The sequence below is a fragment of the Bufo gargarizans genome, chromosome 4, assembly GCF_014858855.1.
Source record: "Bufo gargarizans isolate SCDJY-AF-19 chromosome 4, ASM1485885v1, whole genome shotgun sequence".
Taxonomy (NCBI): Eukaryota; Metazoa; Chordata; class Amphibia; order Anura; family Bufonidae; genus Bufo; species Bufo gargarizans.
In genome coordinates this window covers 407,241,721-407,264,091 of record NC_058083.1, presented here as the reverse complement: position 1 = coordinate 407,264,091, position 22,371 = coordinate 407,241,721, and the positions used below count along the sequence as shown (strand labels likewise).

General features: G+C 45.7%; 1 protein-coding gene across 1 annotated transcript in view; it reads right to left on the bottom strand.

The window, feature by feature from the left end:
* Window positions 1-16,878: 16,878 nt before the first annotated feature.
* The window catches only part of RAB32 (RAB32, member RAS oncogene family), a 73,974-nt gene continuing 68,481 nt past the window's right edge, over window positions 16,879-22,371 (bottom strand). Inside the window, exon 3 of the mRNA XM_044291700.1 lies at window positions 16,879-18,509. Within this exon, the coding sequence (XP_044147635.1) occupies window positions 18,360-18,509 (150 nt within the window). The 3' untranslated portion in view covers window positions 16,879-18,359. The remainder of the gene's footprint in view (window positions 18,510-22,371) is intronic.

The following is a 22,371-nucleotide window of genomic DNA, read 5'->3' as shown; positions in this document are numbered from 1 at the left end:
AAAGTCTGAAAGGTAAAAGAGTTCAGGGAGATGCTTATTACGCCGCAGTGGGATGTACGGAGACCAAGTTTCTCCCGTTTGGCTAGTCATGCGCGTATCTACAAACCTCTCCCACGCCTCCAGAACTGTCCCCATAGCCTCCGTGTAACTTTTGGTGCCCAGGCCTTTGCCTCCCCTATATACCAAATTCGTCAGGGCCTCATACGACCCTACCAGCGCCGCCTCCAACACCACTGCCGGATTATTGGGGTCCGCCCTGATCCACCAGGAAGCATACATCAAGCGAGTCGCTATATAATAAACATACATATCCGGGAATTGTAAACCCCCCTGCAGGTAGGAGGCTTTCAGTGTCTTCCTTGCAATTCTTGGGGACCTGTTACTCCACAGGAATCGGGTCATGACTTTGTCTAAAGTATCGAAATGGGCCTTAGGGATCCTCACTGGGGCCGCCCTATACACATACAATAGCTTAGGTAACAACACCATTTTAACAATGTTAATTCTGCCCACTAAGGTCAGGGGGAGATTTTCCCAGGCTTCCAACTTGCGCGTGACATATTCCATAGTAGGCCTCAAATTCAAATGACAGAACTGCCGAGGGTCTCTATGAATATGAATCCCTAAGTATAAGAAGCTGTCTACAACCTTCAGGGGGGACACTGGTGAGACGTCTATCCCATCCTCCACGTCCACGATGCATAGACTGGACTTAGGCCAATTCACTCGTAGTCCCGAGTACCTGCCATAACCATTCACCACATCTAACAAAGACTCTAAAGAGGGGCCAGGGTCAGCTAAATACACCAACAGGTCATCCGCATACAGCGATACCTTCTCCTGTATCCCAGCTATCGTCCACCCCTCTATCAAAGAGCTACTATTGATTAGTTGCGTGAGGGGTTCCATTATCAGGGCAAACAACAATGGTGACAGTGGGCAACCTTGCCTGGTACCCCTATACAGCCGAAAAGGTTGAGATATAACACCATTCACCCGGACACGTAGGTCCGTAGGTGCCGTAGGTGCCTGATATAACAGCTGGACCCATTTGATAAAGGAGGGGGGGAATTGAAGGCGGGACATCGTCTCCCAAATAAAGCACCACTCTACCGAGTCAAAGGCTTTCTCATTATCAAGGGAAGCCAAGGCTCTCGATCCCGCATTATCATGCCTGACCTGCAAATTAGTGTATAACCTCCTAAGGTTGATGTCCGTCGTCTTCCCAGGCATAAAGCCCGACTGATCCGGGTCAATGATGGATAATACTACCCCACTCAGTCTTCTAGCCAAGACTTTGGCCAATATTTTCGCATCAGTATTCAGTAGGTAGATCGGTCTATACGACGTGCAGTGATCCGGAGGCTTCCCAGCTTTATGAATCACCACAATGGTGGCCTCACCAAACGATGGGGGCAACCCACCAGACTCATAAGCATAAGTGAACAGTTTCAGTAGACGCGTAGAGTGCAAATCAGCATCCAGCCCGTACCATTCAACTGGGAAGCCATCCGGACCAGGGGATCTCCCCACTGCCATGGCCTCTATCGCAGCTTTGATCTCGCCCTCGTCAATCGGTCCCCCTAGGTACGTGCTATCCGTCTTGGCCAAGGGTGTAAGGGGGATGGTTTGAAGGAAGGATCGGATCTCACCCGAGGTCGAGCTGAGTTTAGAGCTATATAGGTCCGCATAGAATTGAGCGAATTGCTCGCAGATCTCCCCGGGCCGATGTACCCTCGAGCCATCACCACAGGTAACGTGAGGGACTACTGTCTGTGGCATCTCAGTCCTGGCCAGAAATGCCAAAGCCCTCCCATTCTTGTCCCCATCAGCAAAAACTACTCGCCTCTGATAGAGTAACTTCTTCTGGGTGTACTCTGTTAAATGTAAAGTGAGCTTCCTCTGTGCCTCGTCCCACCGCCTACGGTTCTCTACATTCGGATCCTCTATGTATACCCGCTCTGTCTCCACCACCCCTTCCTCCAACTTGACCCTAGTAGCACCCAGTTCTTTCCTATGCGTAGCTATCGCCTGGATCAAGGTACCACGCAGCACCACTTTAAAGGCCTCCCACTCCACCGATGGGTTAGTCGATCCCTCATTAAATTCCCAGTAGTCTTTGATCCCTTGCTGGGCCGCCCAAACTACCGGCAGGACTTCCAGCCACTTACTATTGAGCCTCCATGATCTTTCAGTCAGCACTAGGGGTTGTCTCAAAATAACCAGTAAAGGGGCAAGGTCAGAAATGCCTCTCGGCAGGTAGTCAGCCCCCGCCAACGAAGGCAATAGGTCTCTACTAAGGAATACCAAATCAATCCTAGATAATGCCGCATGTGAAGCCGAGTGACAAGAATACTGATGTATCCCCGGATGTAAATACCTCCAGCCCTCTGTTAATGCAAATACCTCTGCCCAGGAACCCAGTGCATCATTATGAGTGTCAGTCGGGCGAAGCCGTTCCAATTAATGATCTAAGATCGCGTTGTAGTCCCCAAGCACAATCAGAGGCACCGGGGGCATGGAGGCTACACGTTTCATAATCTCATCCAATATCTCCCTACGAAAAGGAGGGGGAACATAAACGCCCACTATCAAGTATTCAATGCCTCTGATTGCAGCGTGAAGGATCACAAAGCGCCCCATCGTATCAGTGTATACCGAGAGCGACCGGAAGGGAAGGGATTTTGCCACCAGGATTGACACTCCTCTAGCCCTGGAGCTATAAACCGCATGATAAGCCGCGCCAACCCAGGGTCTCTGTAGCGCCAGGATTTTCCGCCCCTGCAGATGTGTCTCCTGCAATATCAGTACGTCCGGATTGTGATTACGCAAGAAGTTAAAAACCAGAGATCTCTTCAGTTTGTCATTAAGACCTCTGACATTCCAGGAGACAAAACGACAGAGCGTCATCATGGTGGCTTGTTAAGAGCATATCTCCATATCTCCACACCACCCAAACCAAGCATACACACACTCATACCCACTCATCACATTCAAACCAACCAACTCCCGGGTTGCCCGGAACATCAAACCCCGCCCCCCACCCTGCCCAGATGACCCCAACCTATCCGAGCCTAAATGCCCACCCCCCACTTGCCTCACTAGTGAAAATAGGGACGAAGATCCTTACCCAACCCGCTAAACTAGGTAAACCTCTAAACCTAACCTAGATAGCAGTCAACCTAACCGTTGCACATTCAGCTCCATCATACAGTAAAGACATCTGACATTATAGGCTGAGACCCTCATCACAAAAGTCTCCATATACTCAGCCCCTGCGGTCAAGCCAGTCCGAAGCCTCTTCAGGGGTAGCGAAAAATTTCACCAGCTCTCCATCCTGAACTCTGAGTCGCGCCGGATACATCATGGCATATACCAGTCCCTTATCCCGCAGCCGGGTCCTCACCGCCGTGAACTGTCTGCGTTGCTTCTGCACCTCTGTAGAAAAGTCCGGGTAAAAGGAAATCCGGGCGTTATCAAACTGAATGTCCTTTAGACGTCGGGCAGCCGCCAGCACTGCATCCCGGTCCCTATAGTTCAGGACCTTGAAGATGAAAGGACGAGGTGGGGCCCCCGGAGGCAGAGGACGAGTGGGGATCCTGTGGGCTCGTTCAACCGCAAAGGTCCCTGAGAGGTGTATCGGGTCTAGGACCTGCTTAATAAGAGTCTCTGCAAACTCCTCAGGTGCGTTACCTTCCGCCCTTTCGGGTAGCCCCATAATGCGGACGTTGTTCCTTCTATTACGGTTCTCTGCATCCTCTACTTTCGCCATCAGGGTCTTGACCTGGTTTTGTAAGGCTGTAATCGCAGAATCTCCCCTCTGAGCCGCCATAACGTTTGCTAGGTCCACCTCCGATTGTGCAGAAGAGGCCCCAACCTCCCTATCCTCCGTTTGGCTCATGTTATCCAGCATCAATTTAGGCAGGACAGCTGGGCCTGGGGTGCCCGTTTTCCGGCCCATAAAGCGTCCTCCCGTTCACCAGCAGCGGGAATAGAGGCCCACCAGCTGACCCTTTCAGTCCGGAACGCAAGGGGGATCAGCCCCGCCAATTAAGTAAGTGAGTCTCTACCTGGAGTCCAGGGGCAGCTCCACCCAGCGCAGTGACCCTTTCACCGAGTACACTCCGTCTATGCAGCAGAGACAGGTCAGCGTAGTGGCAGGCAGGTTCAGGGCACCAATTGATCCGGCGTCAGTCGCAGGCAGCAGAGGCCTCAGTCTCCGGCTTGCAGTGAAGATGGCGCCCGTCGCGCCAGACACGTGGGGGGAACGGAACTGCAGCAGGCCGCCTGCAGAAAACCTGGGGGTCACAACGACCTGCAGCACCAGGCTCCGCTCGCGTACCGCCGCCAGTAAGTATAATGTCTCCACACCCCACTCCTCCCGCTCTCACCGAGAGGACCTCCGTCCGGGGTGTCAGCAGCAAGTAGGCCGCACTCAGGGAGAACCAGACAAGCAACGGCAGTCACAGCCGCAGGGCAGGCAGGAGAACTGCCGGTAACCAGACCGTGTGTGGAATAGCGCAGGAGGTCTCCAGTATACGAAAATAGGAACCGGGTAGTCAGAATCACAGGATAAGCACAGGATACTAGCGGAGCTGAAGTAACATGCGACCTCACGCCATGACAGTCAGGCCACGCCCCGGGAGTTTTGTATTTGATTTTTTTTTTGCGCCATTTATTAAAGGTTGTGTTTTAACAGGGGTTTATAAATTTGTTCTGTGATACTGCTTTGAAACCTCTAATGACTTGTAACAGTGACAGTTGCTTATGATAACTACTGAGGGCACTAAAGCGTTGTCTATGGTAACTTCTAGGGGCACTATAAAAGGGCCTTATTACTACTTGAGGCACTTTAGGGGGCACTACTATTAGTGGCACAATCGGGGCACACTTACTAATGGGCTATTAGGGAGCATTATCACTGTAGCAGGCACTATTATGAGGGCTCATTGCTATTGGTGGGACACTATTACTATGGAGGAACTATCTGTATGCCACTATCATTTCTGCAGTATAGTATTTGGGGGAGTTGGGGAGCACAGCGAGCACAGTATTGGGGGTAGAATAAAGATAATACTTTTAGGGCAGATGAAATAAAAATTAGGTATGTAAGATGTCTGTGAGCCAAGCTGTGCAGAAACAAGACATGGCTAATGGTCATTATGGTCTGCATCCATTGGAGAAGTTGAGGTAGTAAGTTGTAAGAGATACATAGTTACATACATAGTTACATAGAAAAAAGACATGCGTCCATCAAGTTCAACCAAGGGATAGGTGGGGATGCGAATCCCAGAATGAAGGGAGACTCAGATTTCTACACATTTCTAAGCATTAATGTCATTTACTTTTAAGAATTCATCTAAACCCTTTATACAACTGTCCATTGTTCCTGCTGTGACCACGTCCTGAAGAAGTCTATTCCACAGATATTGTAGGGGCAATTTTTTTTACAGTTCTTACAGTAAAAAAGTTTTGACGCTTCTGGAGACTGAACTTTTTCTTCTCCAGTCGGAGGCAGTGCCCCCTTGTCTTTTGAGGGCATTTGACATGGAACAGTTTTTCACTGTATTATTTGTATGGCCCATTTATATACAGTACAGACCAAAAGTTTGGACACACCTTCTCATTCAAAGAGTTTTCTTTATTTTCATGACTATGAAAATTGTAGATTCACACTGAAGGCATCAAAACTATGAACTAACACATGTGGAATTATATACATAAAAAAGTGCAAAACAACTGAAAATGTCATTCTAGGTTCTTCAAAGTAGCCACCTTTTGCTTTGATTACTGCTTTGCACACTCTTGGCATTCTCTTGATGAGCTTCAAGAGGTAGTCACCTGAAATGGTTTTCACTTCACAGGTGTGCCCTGTCAGGTTTAATAAGTGGGATTTCTTGCCTTATAAATGGGGTTGGGACCATCAGTTGCGTTGTGGAGAAGTCAGGTGGATACACAGCTGATAGTCCTACTGAATAGACTGTTAGAATTTGTATTATGGCAAGAAAAAAGCAGCTAAGTAAAGAAAAACGAGTCCGAAAAATTGGGAAAACTTTGAAAGTGTCCCCAAGTGCAGTCACAAAAAGCATCAAACGCTACAAAGAAACTGGCTCACATGCGGACCGCCCCAGGAATGGAAGACCAAGAGTCACCTCTGCTGCGGAGGATAAGTTCATCCGAGTCACCAGCCTCAGAAATCACAGGTTAACAGCAGCTCAGATTAGAGACCAGGTCAATGTCACACCGAGTTCTAGCAGCAGACACATCTCTAGAACAACTGTTAAGAGGAGACTGTGTGAATCAGGTCTTCATTGTAGAATATCTGCTAGGAAACCACTGCTAAGGACAGGCAACAAGCAGAAGAGACTTGTTTGGGCTAAAGAACACAAGGAATGGACATTAGAACAGTGGAAATGTGTGCTTTGGTCTGATGAGTCCAAATTTGAGATCTTTGGTTCCAACCACCGTGTCTTTGTGCGACGCAGAAAAGGTGAAGGGATGGACTCTACATGCCTGGTTCCCACTGTGAAGCATGGAGGAGGAGGTGTGAAGGTGTGGGGGTGCTTTGCCGGTAAAACTGTTTGGGATTTATTCAAAATTGAAGGCATACTGAACCAGCATGGCTACCACAGCATCTTGCAGCGGCATGCTATTCCATCCGGTTTGCGTTTAGTTGGACCATCAGGATAATGACCCCAAACACACCTCCAGGCTGTGTAAGAGCTATTTGACCATGAAGGAGAGTGCTGGGGTGCTGCGCCAGATGACCTGGCCTCCACAGTCACCGGACCTGAACCCAATCGAGATGGTTTGGGGTGAGCTGGACCGCAGAGTGAAGGCAAAAGGGCCAATAAGTGCTAAGCATCTCTGGGAACTCCTTCTAGACTGTTGGAAGACCATTTCAGGTGACTACCTCTTGAAGCTCATCAAGAGAATGCCAAGAGTGTGCAAAGCAGTATTCAAAGCAAAAGGTGGCTACTTTGAAGAACCTAGAATATGATATATTTTCAGTTGTTTCACTTTTTTGTTATGTATATAATTCCACATGTGTTAATTCATAGTTTTGATGCCTTCAGTGTGAATCTCCTTTTTTCATAGTCATGAAAATAAAGAAAACTCTTTGAATGAGAAGGTGTGTCCAAACTTTTGGTCTGTACTGTATTTGTATAGGGTAATCATGTCCCCCCTTTGAAGTCTCTTCTCAAGACTAAATAAATTTAATTATTTTAATCTTTCTTCATAACAAAGACCCTCCATGCCTCTTATCAGTTTAGTCTCTCTCCTCTGTACTTTTTCCAGCTGCAGAGCCTTTTTATGGACTGGTGCCAAGAACTGAACTGCATATTCCAGATGAGGCCATTACTTTGTAAAGTGGTAATATTACATCCATGCCCCGCAAGTCCATGCCTTATTTAATGCATGACAATATCCTGGTAGCCTTAGAAGCAGCTGATGGACATTGTATCCATCTACAAGAAAACCCAAATCCTTCTCTATAAGTGACTCTCCCAGTGTTACATCCCCTAGGACAGTGGTGGCGAACCTATGGCACGGGTGCCAGAGGTGGCACTCAGAGCCCTCTCTGTGGGCACCCACTCTCTGGTATGGTGTACCAGTAGGCCTTAGACTTTTCCTGCCATTCATCAGCGCAGGGCTCACTATGAACAGCACAGGCAGCGCACTGAATGTAGGCAGGCTATTACAGCTACATGATAAAGTACATGGAAGATATACTATATTGGCATTCAGGTTAAAGTGCGTGTTGGCACTTTGAGATAAATAAGTGCGTTTTGGGTTGCAGTTTGGGCACTCGGTCTGTAAAAGGTTCGCCATAACTGCCCTAGGACATATGAAGCACAGAGATTATTACTACCAAGATGCATAACTTTACATTTATCCACATTGAACCTCATTTGCCAAGTTGATGCCCAATCACTCAGTGTTCAAGTCTGCTTGTAGTTTATGGAGATCTTCCATAGACTGCACAGTACTACATAGCTTAGTGTCATCTGCAAAAATAGAAATGGTGCCAACAATGCCGTCCTCGATATCATCAATAAATAAATTAAATAATAGAAGGAGGAGCAGGTAAGGTCTTGGTAGTTTTCACAGATTCGTCCTGTCCACACTGTCCCTGTGAAACAGCGCGTTCTCAGCCCAGAAAGACTGCCACCAGTTCCTTGTTTGATATAAGCCTGGTCCGTTTCGGGATCGGGATTATATAGGGTAAGAAACCAACCCGCGGTAGCGTATAACTAGGCTGAAACACGGACGTAAGAATTCTTGATTGAGATACAAGACAGCACAAGATTAAATTATATATTTAATCGCCTTAAGGGCTCACTAGAAATAACACTATACATACAAGGAATATATACAGTGGTCTGAGGTTACAAATACAGATGGTATGGTACAAACAGGGTTAAGCAGAACAAAAGTCAGTTTACCACTGCTTTTGGGTGGTGATGAGTTCTTAGCTGTATTCACATCGGGGGCAGTGTCCCCGGTTGCAGGTCCCTCTAAGCACATGACACGATGTGACCCTCTTTCAGAGAAAATACATGCCCACTTGCTGGCACAAGCCTTTTAAACTATAGCCGGCCCCTCCCTTCTCGGTCTCTGGAAGGGGTCCACTTCCCCTCTGCTGGGCTGGCAGCACATGAGCCACAAAACCGATTAGGGCTGTGGGCTCCAGACCACAATTTTGCAGGGAGGTGGTTCTTGGACCAATGGATCCCCCTGGATTCCGGCTACCAGTAGAGTCCAAGCATGGTATTGTTATTTGGTTTCTGTGGGGAGATATGTATATCTCCCTTCCCTGGCCTCTCACCAGACTATGACCACGGGCCTGTTCGTCGTGGCCACAGGGACACAAATGTGTATCTGGTTTATTCCTTATGAACCGCTGATTCCAACCTGTTTGATAATCTGAGTGAAGTGGCGAATAGCTTAGACCTTATGCTGAGAGATTCTTCCTGTTACATCAGCTTGGTTCCTGGCTGACTGGAGGACGTCAGAATTTATTAACAAGTGGCTTGCTTGAAGCCAGGACCCCTGTGGAGACCACTACCTCCGCTATCTGACAAGCAGAGGGTTGAAGTGAGAACTTATTTTGCATGTACACTGACCAAAGCGAATAAAATTAAAATCATGGCTGCCATTAAGCGATAATCCATATTCTTCACACCTCCCCCTTTTAGAGGGCGCTAGAGGAAGCACATCCCTGTGTTTCCCCGTGCGCCCATCCGCACCCTCTCCGGTGGCAAATGGCAAAGTGGTACGGCTGGAGCGCAAGACTGCCTTGTACCCACCTGCCATTCGTTTTTGGCCAATAGAGTCCCCCGACTGAGCATGACACCGAGGCCGAAATTACTGGCGTCGGTCAGTACTATAAACGGCCGCATAAAGTAGCACCAGGAAGCTGGAAAGGGTGTCCTTAAGCACCTGGAAGGCCATCTTGGGCAGCTTCTTCCTGGTGTGGTCTGTCAGGGTCCTCGCCAGGCTACTATAGTGGGGCGTGAACCCCCTATAGTACCCGGCGGTGCTCAGGAAGGAGATCACCTGGTACTTGTCCTGAAGGGTGAGCCAGGATGTGCTAGTATTCACTCTCCTGGTCTCCGATTCCTAAGCTTCCCTGCCTGCCCAAGGCCCCTCGCTTATGCCCAACTGGCACTTTCCTGGCGTAAGGGTCAAGCCTACCTGGCAGATCTGCCCCAACCATCTGGGCCAGATGCTCTTGGGGATCCTCCCATGTAGGACCGAAGATGGCAATGACCTCCAGGTACGCGGCCGCGTACCCTTCGAGTCCCTTAAGCAGCTTGACCATCTGCTTAGAAGTGGCAGGGGCATACTTTATGCCTAACGGCATTGCAGTGGACACTGTCCTTCCGGGCACCTGCCTCCCGCTCATGATGTGCCTGCCTTCCCCAGGCCTTCTGCCTTCCCCGGGCGTGGTCCAGGGTGAACAGGTACATCCTGGCATTCAGTCGCTGGTGCTCGAGGTACTGGCCTCCCCAGGCCGCCTGAAGCTTGTTCTGAGGTATGGAAACCAGTATCCATGCTTGCTGACCCACCTGGTGGGTCCCATCACAAGCCTGATGGTCGTACCCCCCATTCTGGTCGGTCTGGGCCTGCCCCTTACTGTCGCCAACCACGACAAGGTCTGCGCCTTTTTCAGGGGTTGCTACGTCTCCCGTCCAGGCCTCTGTCTTAGTGGCCCCTGGGTATCTGGCCACCGGAATTTCATGCACAACCCACAGAAACTCCACCCTGAATGGATTAGTTACCACGAAGTGTCGGTCCCTAGGCCACGCCTCCAGTGAGCCCTGCTAGACCATTTCCCGGCACAACCGTCCTTGGTCCCAGACCACCCTCTTGGAGGTCTTAGTCCAAGGGAGGCCGTGCCACTTGCTCCATGAGATCTTTCAAGCTGGCGCTAGCCCCTAACGCCACCTGAAACCCCTGGTGGGACGTGGTCAGACTAGACGAGACTTCCACATCCCCCGTCAGTTCTACTACCTGCCGGTCGCTAGGCCACTCTTCCGGTGACCCCTGCTGGACAGTGACCCGGTACAGCAGTCCTTGGTCCCGCTCAAGGGCTAAGTCCGAGGGAGGCGGTGCCGCTTGCTCCTTGAGAGCATTCAGGCTGGCAACAGCCACTAACGCCACCTGAAACCCCTGACCGGACGTGGCCAGCATAGACGAGACTGCCACATCCTCTGTCAGGTCCCTGGGACCTGCCTCCTGGCCTCCATCTGACTCAGCAGCCATTTGATTGGAAGGGGGAAAGCCATCAGACCCCTGAGGAGCCCCAGCACTCCCATCCTATAACGTAATTACTCTCCCTCCCAGTCCCAGTCCCTAGTTTAAACACTCCTCCAACCTTCTAGCTATCTTCTCCCCCAACACAGCTGCCCCTTCCCCATTGAGGTGCAGCCCATCCCTACGATAGAGCCTGAGAAGTCGGCCCAGTTCTCCAGGAACCCAAACCCCTCCTTCCTACACCAGTTCTTGAGCCACTTTTTAAACTCCCTGATCTCCCGCTGCCATTCTTGTGTGGCTTGCAGTACAGGCAGTATTTCGGAAAACAGTACCTCACAGTCTTTGTGACAGATTGCCCCATCTGTACCCCTAATAATTGAGTCTCCCACTACCAGCACCTGTCTGGCCTGCCCTGCTCTCCTGCTTACTGGGGCTGACATTCCCCTGACTGGCAGAAGTCATCCCCCTCATCTGCCAATTGTGCAAACTTGTTGGGGTGTGAAAGATAAGGGCTAGCCTCCCCGGCACTCTACCCCGCTTTCCTCAGCCTTCTCGCTTTCACCCTCCCCCTCATCTAACCCATAGAGTGCTTGCTCAGTGAGCAGCAAACTCTTTTCCAAATTGTTAACGCCTCTCAGTGTTGGAACTCGCCCGTTTAGATACTCAATTTGTGATTCCAAATGGGTAATTTGCTCACATTTTGTGATATAAACCCTCAAACGGCTGTTCCAGGACTGCATACATCAGACAAGATGTGCACTGGACTGAGCGATCAATTATGGAACACATACTAGATGGGGATTACACAAGAAAGAGAAAAATACAATATAATGCAGTAATAAGTCCCCCACTGAAGTCCCTGAATCTGAAGTCACTTAATCTAAAGTCGCACTTATACAAACACACACTTAAATCAAAACACGCATTATATGCCTTCTTGTATAAATGAGTCTCTCAAAATCAGCCTGTTTTGTTTCCTCTGGATTCAAAAGGGAAGGAGATATTGTAGCCGTTTCTTAAAATATTTAGAACCCAGGGATTTATGGTAATTTTTTCCTATTTTTCAGATTTTTTTTTTTGTCTTCCTCCCACTTGGCTTCTCACGTCATTGTTTAGAAGTTTCAGTGTTTAGAAGCAACAAGAAACCTCTGCCTCTACCGCCTTTGTGTTTTCCCAGTCAGATTTTTTGATTGGGAAAAGCCCCCATTTTTTAATCTGCGAAAGGGATATTTTATTTTCCTTGAAGCACCTGGAAAACACTTGTTTGGGTTGTATGCCTTTTATAGGATGTTTTCAAGGTCCTGTCCAAAAAGTAGTCCACCATGAAGTGGAAGACTGCATACCGTAGTTTAGTTTTTGAACAGACGTCACCAGACCAGGATTTTAGCCACAGAGCTCTTCTTGCAGAACAGATAAGGTCGTGGTTTTTGCAGTCATCCTCATGGATTCTGCAGTAGAAGACCACGTACACATAATGATCCCCAGACTGTGCACCATGTACACATAATGATCCCCAGACTGTGCATCATGTACACATAATGATCCCCAGACTGCACCACGTACACATAATTATCCCCAGACTGTGCACCCTGCACTTCATAAAGTCCTCCACTCCATAATGTTCTCAATCAGCGTCCCTCCCCGCCATAATGTCCTCCCTCAGCATCCCTGCACTCCATAATGTCCTCCATCAGCATCCCTGCACTCCATAATGTCCTCCATCAGCGTCCCTCCCCGCCATAATGTCTTTCATCAGCATTCCTCCACTCTATACAGTGTCCCTCCACCCCATAATGTTCTCTATCAAAAGGAGGGACGCTGATGATCTTATGTTATAATAACACCCTTCATTGACCCAAAATATAAAACCGGTGGTGGATTGGGTAGTGATCGATTTATGTTCTGTTGCCACTCACATTAGGATTTACCTTCTACTTCTCCCGGTCCTCCGATAAAACTTCTGCCAGGCACATCCTCTCCACCACTTGTATGTCCGGGCTGCATACAGAGCATGTGTGCCTCTGCATTAGACGCGGCACAGAAGAAGGCAGCTTTGTGCATGCACGTTCAAGACAGCGATGTGCGGCTGGCCAGGAGAAAAGAGAGTGTGTTCTCTGCCGCATCAAGAATGCACCATTTTAAGTACATGTAATGATTGATTAAAGCCAGCCGTTTAGCTAAAACCCCCTTTGTTTACATCAGTAAAAACACGTATGGGCGGTCACTAAGGGGTTAAGAGATTCCAATTGCCCTAACCATCTCTTGAGAGACCTGGCAACCAATGACAAATTAGGTTTGAATAATGCTGTGACTGCTTCCCAGGATTTTTTAAGGAATATATTTTTTTTTATCCATGGGACCCTTTAAAAAGGAACCCATGTATTCAAACAGTAGAGCATGCAAACATTTTACTAATTTAGATAAAGATAGTCTACCTTGGGATATTCCGTCAAAACAGTCTCATCCTCTTCATTAAAAGGGAGTCTATGCTTAATGGTTCTGGGAATTAAGAGTTTCCGATCTGGAACCTTCCATTCCCGTTTAAAGATTGCATATTTTTATGAAATGGAAAAAACCCCGGTTTTTAAGGCCACCGAACATTTCGGTTTGTACGGACCTTTGCACTTTCTCATCAAATAAATCCATGATAGCGCTAACAGCCTTAATCAATTCTTTAGTGTCCTGACAAAAAAAAAAAATAAAAAAAAATTTAATTTCAGAGTCAGATCCAGATGAATCATGGGATTCTATATCAGAGTCTGGATCTGACGAACTTTAGGCTCCCTATGTTTAAGGGAAGATGGACCAGGAACAGCCACAGAACTTTAAGTCAATGCTACTCGCAACTCTTGCTTAATTACATACCTTAATTCCTCCTTAAAGGGGTTCTCCGGGAAAGCAAAAAATGAAAATGCATACAAAACATGTTCTTATGAATAAACTCTTAAATGTCTTTATTTATATTGGCTCCTTTACACTATTATGTGCAGATGACAGCTGAGATAACTGCTCCGCTGTGTCACTGTGCTTCACAAAGGAATTTACCTCATCCCGTACTTGCAGACTGAAGGGTAGGAATGAGGAGCAGACCTGCTGCTGTGGGGGAGGAGCGTCTTTTGAAAAAAAACACTTCAGCCTGCGCGTATAGGATAAGGAAACTCCTTTCTGAAGCACAAAGCTCAGACTTTACATAGGGCTCTGTGCTCCGCTTTCTCACACCGGCCGTACTGCAGTGTCACGAGGACGGATTTTATGACCATAAATCCAAAAGCCGCCATTTTAGCTACTTGACTGATTGTTCCTTAGTCTAATGGAGCCATTATAAATAAAGACACTTAAGAGTTTATTTATAAAGAACAAGTTTTTCTCAGTATTTTAATTTTTATCTTTCCCGGAGCACCCCTTTAATAGAAGGGACTAAATCTTTGGCAATATATTGGCAGGCAATTTCACAGAGGAAAAAATAAATTTAAAAAAATTGCACATTTTCTAATTTAAGAAGCTGTTTTTGCTCTTCGAGAGCGGTCTTTAATCACTCTGCATTCATACTAAAAAGAGACAGATATATAGGGGTTAGTTATGCAACCACAAGATATTAGTATCTCCTCCATTGCACAGGCCACAACTGTTGGGCCCAAAGGAGTCTCTATGGAGCCAGTCCCTAGATCACTCATACTGACTGCCCAAGTGTTAAATAAGTTTGTGCTTTTATGGTCCCTTACCTGCAGACCTCAGATCAGAGTGCGACTTCAACATTGATAAGCGCGCAGATAATCCGTGCCCACGCCGTAAGCCGCATCCATGCCTTCCACTGTGGACGAGACGCATCACTTCCGGTTCCCAGGCTACTAGTGTCCTGCGTTCCACATTGGAATGCAATGCCAGAACATTAGTCCGATGCTTCCTGTGGTGTCCCCGCAAGAGCCGAACATATCGGATTGCGTTTCAGGCCGTGCCCTTGACCAGAGGGATTCCATGAGTTTCTGGTGTTCACGTGGAACTTCCCGCCCGGTGCACAAAGCAGGGGAGAAGTAGCAGCCTCACTACTACCGCAGCAGTGATACCACCTAGCCAACCACAGGTACCCAACTAGGGATTAGGCTGCTACCTGCATCCTTTCATGTGAAATGCAAAAAAGAAGAAAGGAAAATTCAAACAAAAGTAAAAACGAAAAAAACTTTCTGCCTGCCTCGGAGGCAGTCTCGCAGCACTGCCATTAGAAACCTCTCCATGAGGAAAACACTGAGGAAAGGCTGGAGGTGGGTCTAATTTACTCTTCCTGTTCCTACCTGGTTGGAGGTGGGTCATCTCTCATGGTAATGCCATCTTGGAGGATGAAAAGGGGAAAATAGAACAAGTCTTATTCTTGTCTGCTTTACTGAAAAGGATAGGACAGTTCTATAGAGGGCAGGATGTTCCATTCCGCAAAATGCGAAATTCACAAGGCTGGTATCCGTGTTTTGTGGATAGGCAATAGCTGTGTGCATGAGCCCTAATACTGATGAAGACTAATGTACATTGGCACAGGATGTCAATGAATCTGACATGTTCTTGCATGCCATATAATCGGTGTAGAGTTTCCCCTTCTGCTAATTTCACAAGATTGTGTTCGGGCCAGGAAACGCGCTGCGTGTAATGGCTGCATTTCCCAGACCGAACACTGCTCCTCTGACCTTTACTCCGCATTATAGGAGTACAGTGCAGTGAGGCTACGGCTACAAGGTAGCACTAGTCGTGGCCAGGATTGCAGAGTAGAGCCGATTACAAAGAAATGAATGGTAAAGCAGTGGAAGTTGCAAATAATAAAAATAATAAATAAAATCGAACACTGCTGACTACTCTGCAATCCTGTCTCGCAGTGTAGCCCTAGCCAAAACCCGTGGTCAGGTGGTGAATTCAGGTCAGAGGAGCATGTTTGGTCCAGGAAACGCAGCCATCACACTGCGTTTCCTGACATTTAACATATGGAATATATTGGCACGTACACATTACCCAAGGATGTGTTTAGTGTGTACGTCGCAAGCTTTTCCGGCGTACACACTAAGCACACATCACAACTCTTGGGTGAACAGAGCCTTATAACAGAATTCTGGACAGATTTTGAATTTAAAAAAAAAAAAAAAAGGTATTTATACATTAGGGCAAAAATATGGTAAATTAACCAACATTTACACAAAACGTTGAACATACATACCAAGTGTTAAAGAGAACGTTTGTTAACCCCTTAAGGATGTGCATTTTTTTTGGACTTCAGGATGCTGAAAGTTTTTTTTTTTTTTTTTCATTGACATATCCATATTTTCTTTATGGGACGAGTTTCATTTTCAAATGGGGCCATTTAGTTTTTTCCCCAATCTTAGACAATGCAGGCATATCATTGTCCGATAGGTGCAGGTTCCACCTCTGGGACCCACACGTATATCATAAACAAAGTAAGCAAAGTGAAGGAGGGCACACTTTGCATGCATGGCTACCCTCCAATTAATTTCTATGGGGCCACCGAAAATAGCTGAGGGCTCGCTCGGCTATTTCCTTTGGCCCCATAGTACTAAATAAAGCGTTGGCCGCGAAAGCGCGATGCACTGTCATCCATTTATATGGGGATTACGAAGATAGCTGAGCACGTACTTTGCTATTTTTAGCAGGCTGATAGGAACATTTGCTGGTGGCTGGAGGCGTTTACGATAGATGTCGGTCCTCTGGGACCGCATCTATCAGACAATGGGGGCATATCCTAGCCATATGCCCCCATTGTCTGAGATGGGTATACCACTTTAATATATTGTATAACAAGAAAAATTGGTGATGGTGTGAAAAAAACTGCAATTCTGCTATTGTTTTTTGGGTTTTGTTTGTGCTGTAAATGACATGCTAACTTTATTGTGCGTGTCAGAACGATTACATCAATACCAAATTTATATTGATTTCTGTTTTTCTAGTTTTAAGTTGTCCAAAACAATGCCTAGAAAAATGAAAATCTCCTGTCCATTGTGCCCATCTATAAATGCTGTTATAAGCAGCTCAGGCCGCATCCATGATTTTGCACGGAAAACGGAATTCTAACAAAATGTACATTCAATAAATAATAACAGATCAGAAGTAAAGAATCTGTTGCTATCTGGTTTTAAAAAGTTTAATTTTTTTTATTCTTATTTTTTTTATACATCTGGAATGACAATGCTAGCAAAGAGAAAAATGCAAAAGAAACAAATAACAGATCCATCAAATGTTTAATTCATGTTGACCAATTTCTGGGATAGACAAAGGAACAAGGTACATAGTTATAGTGAGTTTAATACCTCAGAGATATGCTAATGTTTCTAATAGAAATGAAACCCTGCTATAAATAAGTAACTTTCTGTATGAGCAGAATGCAAACTAGCTATTGCTTGGATGAAGGATACAGTTGCATAACATTATCACAAATTATCAATACCCCCAACTTGGCAATATACTACTGGCTTCACATGTACATGGGTACAATGTCACAGTTGTTCAAACGTTCTTGAATTAGGCATTCATCAATTCACAATTACTGTCTTGTCTGTGACCCAAGACATTTTTTCATAAGTCTGAAATAACCATAGCAACCGGCCAGATGCTTGGGCTCCATAATTAAAGGGGTTGTCTAAGGGTAAACAATAGTCAAAAGGCCCGAGTGCAATAACAAAATACAATGAAAGAAGTAATACCCATCCTCGCTGATCCCCTGCCACTCGTTTAAACATTCACCAGGACCCTGCTCATCTTTGGTTCCTGAACCTCTACTGACACACAGGAAATGCCTGCTCAGCCAATCACTAGCCGCAATGGTGACCCACCTCAGGCAGTGATTGGCTGAGCAGGCATTTCCTGCATGTCAATGAAGGACCAGGAAGCAGATACCAGTGGGAACCCAATGTCAGAATGAAGGTGAGGGAAAAGGGGGTGTCTGATGGGGGAGAGTATTGCTTTTATGTATTTTTTTTAACCAACTCTGAGGCCTGTTATTTTTTACCCCTTGGAAAACTCATTTTAAGTGGAAATCTAAATGAACTAGGGATCACAATATAATTGCAATACACCATTTCTATGTGTGCGTCACATTACAGTCTTCCCTTAAAACTCGTAACAGTATCATATAGGGAACATTATTGTTCTTATCCTGGCAAGCTGTACCATAACCCATACTGTGAATTACCAAATAAATAGGAGTAGATAACAGTACTAAGCAACAACGATGGCAGTAATTTCAATTCTCCGTGCACAACCAGGCATAGAAAGCTTCAATAGATGACACACATAAGCAATTACATAAAGGCATATAAACATAATACACAACATTGTTCTTCAAAATAGTATAAAACTGATCGGATATGCATAGTTTTAAGAACAGGCCTAGATATAAAATTGCGACTGCCTATGTTTGATGACAACTGACTGACTGACTATTGCAAGCCACATTTGTTACTATATACATTATCAATACACCGCAGGTATATCCTGTAAACTTGTATCATCATCAGAACACACAAGATGATGTATAGACATCCATGGAAGCAGCATTTTGCAGCAGTATTATTGTCAGGTTCTGGCTTCTCCTTTGCTGATGTTTAATGTTAACAGCATTGGGATTTACTTTCTGCTGGCATGGTTTCCTGGTCGAGCTGAACACTGCCGATGTCATTTTCTTCTGCAGGAAAGTTCTTGAAATTTGCAAGTATGTTGTCAACCAAGCATCGAGCGGCTGTGTCGATGTTAATATTATCCTGAAACAAAATGTACAATTCAGTCCTCCTATATTTGTATGGATTTCCAACAATGATAGTCTACAATGGAAAGTAAGGGAGGAAGTTCCATCAGTAACTGCAAATTGTCTAAATGGTGGGCAGATAATGAATGGATTCAGAATTTGGTGAAATAAATTTGACAAATCAATTTGCCTATTTCCTACTTCAACAGACAAACTATGAAATGGCAACAATAAAGGCCTTTCTGAAGTCAAAACCAAACCCATAGGCACTGGTTCTCCTTACTGCTGCACTAAACTAGTCATACACATTCGCTATACGTGTCTGACCATCTCATTTTTCTGGGGGTCTCTCGACTCTTAGGCCCCTTTCACACGAGCGAGTTTTCCGCACGGGTGCAATGTGTGATGTGAATGCATAGCACCCGCACTGAATCCTAACCCATTCATTTCAATGGGTCTGTGTACATGAGCATTTTTTTCACGCATCAGTTCTGTGTTGCATGTTCTATATTCTGCGTTTTTTTTCACCCAGCTCTGGCCCCATAGAAGTGAATGGGGCTTCAGTGAAAAACGCATTGCATCCTCAATGCTTTTTTCACTAATGGTTGATAGGAGATATTGTTTTTAAACCTTCAGTTTTTTTATCACGCGTGTGATAGGAAGGGATCAGAAGAGAGAACTGACAGCTCTCATGTTTATGGCCGGCTTTAGCCAGAATGCCCCCAACTGGGCATCAACTTACTGCTGTAAATATATGTTGGGTAGAGCTTATTGCTCAACCAAACAGAACATTTAAAGAAAACCTCTACGTTTGAGATGGGCTCATTGGAGCTAAAAACATGGCATTGGTGAAGGAGTTTATTAACTCGAGTGCTGCCTTAACTTCTATTTATCTGCTGTGGAGGACCCTGGACCTGGTTCTGTAAGGCTTGTACCTTTTTATCCTTAAGTGCAGTGTTTCTGACTTCCTTGAAACCTCTATGCAGATGTTGAGCCTACTATATTCTGTGTACATCTAATAAATTCATGACCACGGATAAACCGACTGATCGTAGGAGAACAGTTCTGGATCTGCGTGGTTTGCCACTTTCCGAGGTGACCAGTATACGAGTAGATTTTTTTTTTTTCTGTTGATCTTAATTATTACTGGCCCTACTACTCTCCCCTCTTCTGGGCTCTTGAGATATTTTTTCATCTAGAAACGAGGGCATTTTAAATGTAGGGGTAATAGCAAAAAAAAAGTAAAAAAAAATAAAAAAAAAGTTATGTTTTGGTGGTTGACCAGGGATTGAGTGATTTGGTAGATTCCTAATGTGCTATATACTTCGTAGTCAGGCACTATCAAATTCAATACAGGTTAATCTACAAGGAATTCCTAATGTATTTTATACGCCAGCTTTCTTCCAAATCCACACAGAAAACAAAGGCAAATAATGTCAATTATTCTCTATGCATATTCCTCAAACTACAATTGTTTAGTCATCTTCACTGTGCAAATATTTAGAATGTGTCATTCAATTATTCTGTCAGTGTTAAATTCCCTTCCCTACTCATGATTTCTATAAATATTTTAAATCCCATCTAGAGGAATCTGCTTCTCTGTAGGCAATTTGTTTAAATGGATTTTCTGGGACGTAAATATTGATGAACTATACCCAGGATAGATCATCAATATCAGATCAGTGCTGTCAGGCTTCCAGCACTCCTGCAGATCTGCTGTTTGACGGGGCTGTGGCACTCGAGCAAGATGTGGTCTTTTCCTCTGGCTTGTCACATGTTTAGGCTTGTTTGCCTTGTTGCAGCAAACTTCCAGCACCAGCTACCATCCAGCGAAACGCTTTTTTTCAGGCTAGTTTCACACTAGCTTTGCAGATCTATAGCAGGTTGGGTTTTTCAAATCCCAGTATATTTGCCCTGTAGTGGAGAGATCTCCGCTGGATCCCTTATAGTCATTTGGGTTGGCTGGCACGTGATAACATCTGGCTAGGTCAGATCCAGAGAGCTTCTCTGCTGGAACAGCCTGGCGGAGAGCTGTAGCGCATATGTGAAAGAAGTCTAATTGGTCACATTATCCTTCTGCAACTCTGTGACCGGATTGAGCTGCAATACAAGACACAGCCAGTACACAATATCTGTTATACAATAAAGAGGCTGAAGCACTTACACATGGCCCATTCAAACTGCTAACTTGGAGGCAGAGTCAGATTAATGGGGGTTCGACTTTCTGACCCCTTTACTGATCCAAAAATGATGACCTATTCTAAAGATTTAGGCCCAAAGCCCTGAGAAACCCTGTTAAAGGAAACGGTCATGTTGAATATGGTGTTTGAGCTGCAACATGTTATAGAGCAGGAGGAGTGGAGCAGATTAGTATATAGTTGTGTGTGAAAAGTAAAAATATGTTATTTCATACATTTAAATTTCTGCTCATTCTGGACTTTGGGGTCAACAAGGCGGTCCTATCAGTGATTGACAGCCATGACTGTGTATACAGAGATAGCGGTCAATCACTGAAAGGACCACCTCTGTGACTTCAAAGCCCAGAATGAGCAGGAATGTAAATGTATAAAATACAAGTTTTAGGGTACTTTCACACTAGCGTTTTTGCTGGATCCGGCAGGGTCCTGAAAAAACGCTTTGGTTACTAATACAACCATCTGCATCCATTATGAACAGATCCGGTTGTATTATCTTCAACATTGCCAAGACGGATCCGTCATTAACTCCCTTGAAGATCAATGGGGGACGGATCAGTTTTCTATTGTGGCAGAGAAAACGGAAACCTCCCAATTGACTTGCATTGGGGGTAATGCCGGATCAGTCTTGCTCCGCATTCCAGGACGTAAAGCAAAATACAACATGTTGCGATTTGCTCTCCGGTAATTGGGAACGCAACTAAATGGAACGGAATGCATTTTGGAGCATTCCATTCTCTTTAGTTGTATCCCCATTGACAATGAATGGGGACAAAACTGAAGCATGTTTTTTTCCGGTATTGAGCCCCTATGACAGAACTCAAAACCCAGAAAACTTAAACGTAGTGTGAAAGTAACCTTACTGAAATCTTTTCCCACAAAAACTATGCTGTATGTCAATCTACTCAGTTCCTCCTGCTTTATAAGCTCAAAACCCATAGTCAACATAACAGGCTCCCTTTAAATCTCCACAAGTTGTAACTACACATTTTATTCTTATAAAATATTGCACATTTCTACCACATTATGAAAAGATTAAAAAAAAAAAAAAAAAAAAAAGGGCTATAGCTATTGTAAATGCTATTAAGCAATGAAGGCTAAGGCCATGTAGCTGCTGTTGAGATTCATGGCAAAATTTACCTTACTTAGGCTACTTTCACACTAGCGTTCGGGGCTCCGGTTGCGAGTTCCGTTCAAAGGCTCTCACAAGCGGCCCCGAACGCTTCCGTCCAGCTCTAATGCATTCTGAGTGGATGCGGATCCGCTCAGAATGCATCAGTCTGGCACCAGTTGTCCTCCGCTCCGCTCAGCAGGCGGACACCCGAACACTGCTTGCAGCGTTCGGGTGTCCGCCTGGCCGTGCGGAGGCAAACGGATCCGTCCAGACTTACAATGTAAGTCAATGGGGACGGATCCGTTTGAATATGACACACTATGGCTCAATCTTCAAACGGATCCGTCCCCCATTGACTTTCAATGTAAAGTCTGGACGGATCCGTCTGAGGCTACTTTGACACTTAGAATTTTTTTTACAATATAATGCAGACGGATCCATTCTGAACGGATCCACCGTCTGCATTATATGAGCGGATCCGTCTCAGACGGATCCGCTCTGAACGCAAGTGTGAAAGTAGCCTTACCTGAAGCTCCATATTTTTGAAGTCATCACACCACTTTTTTGGA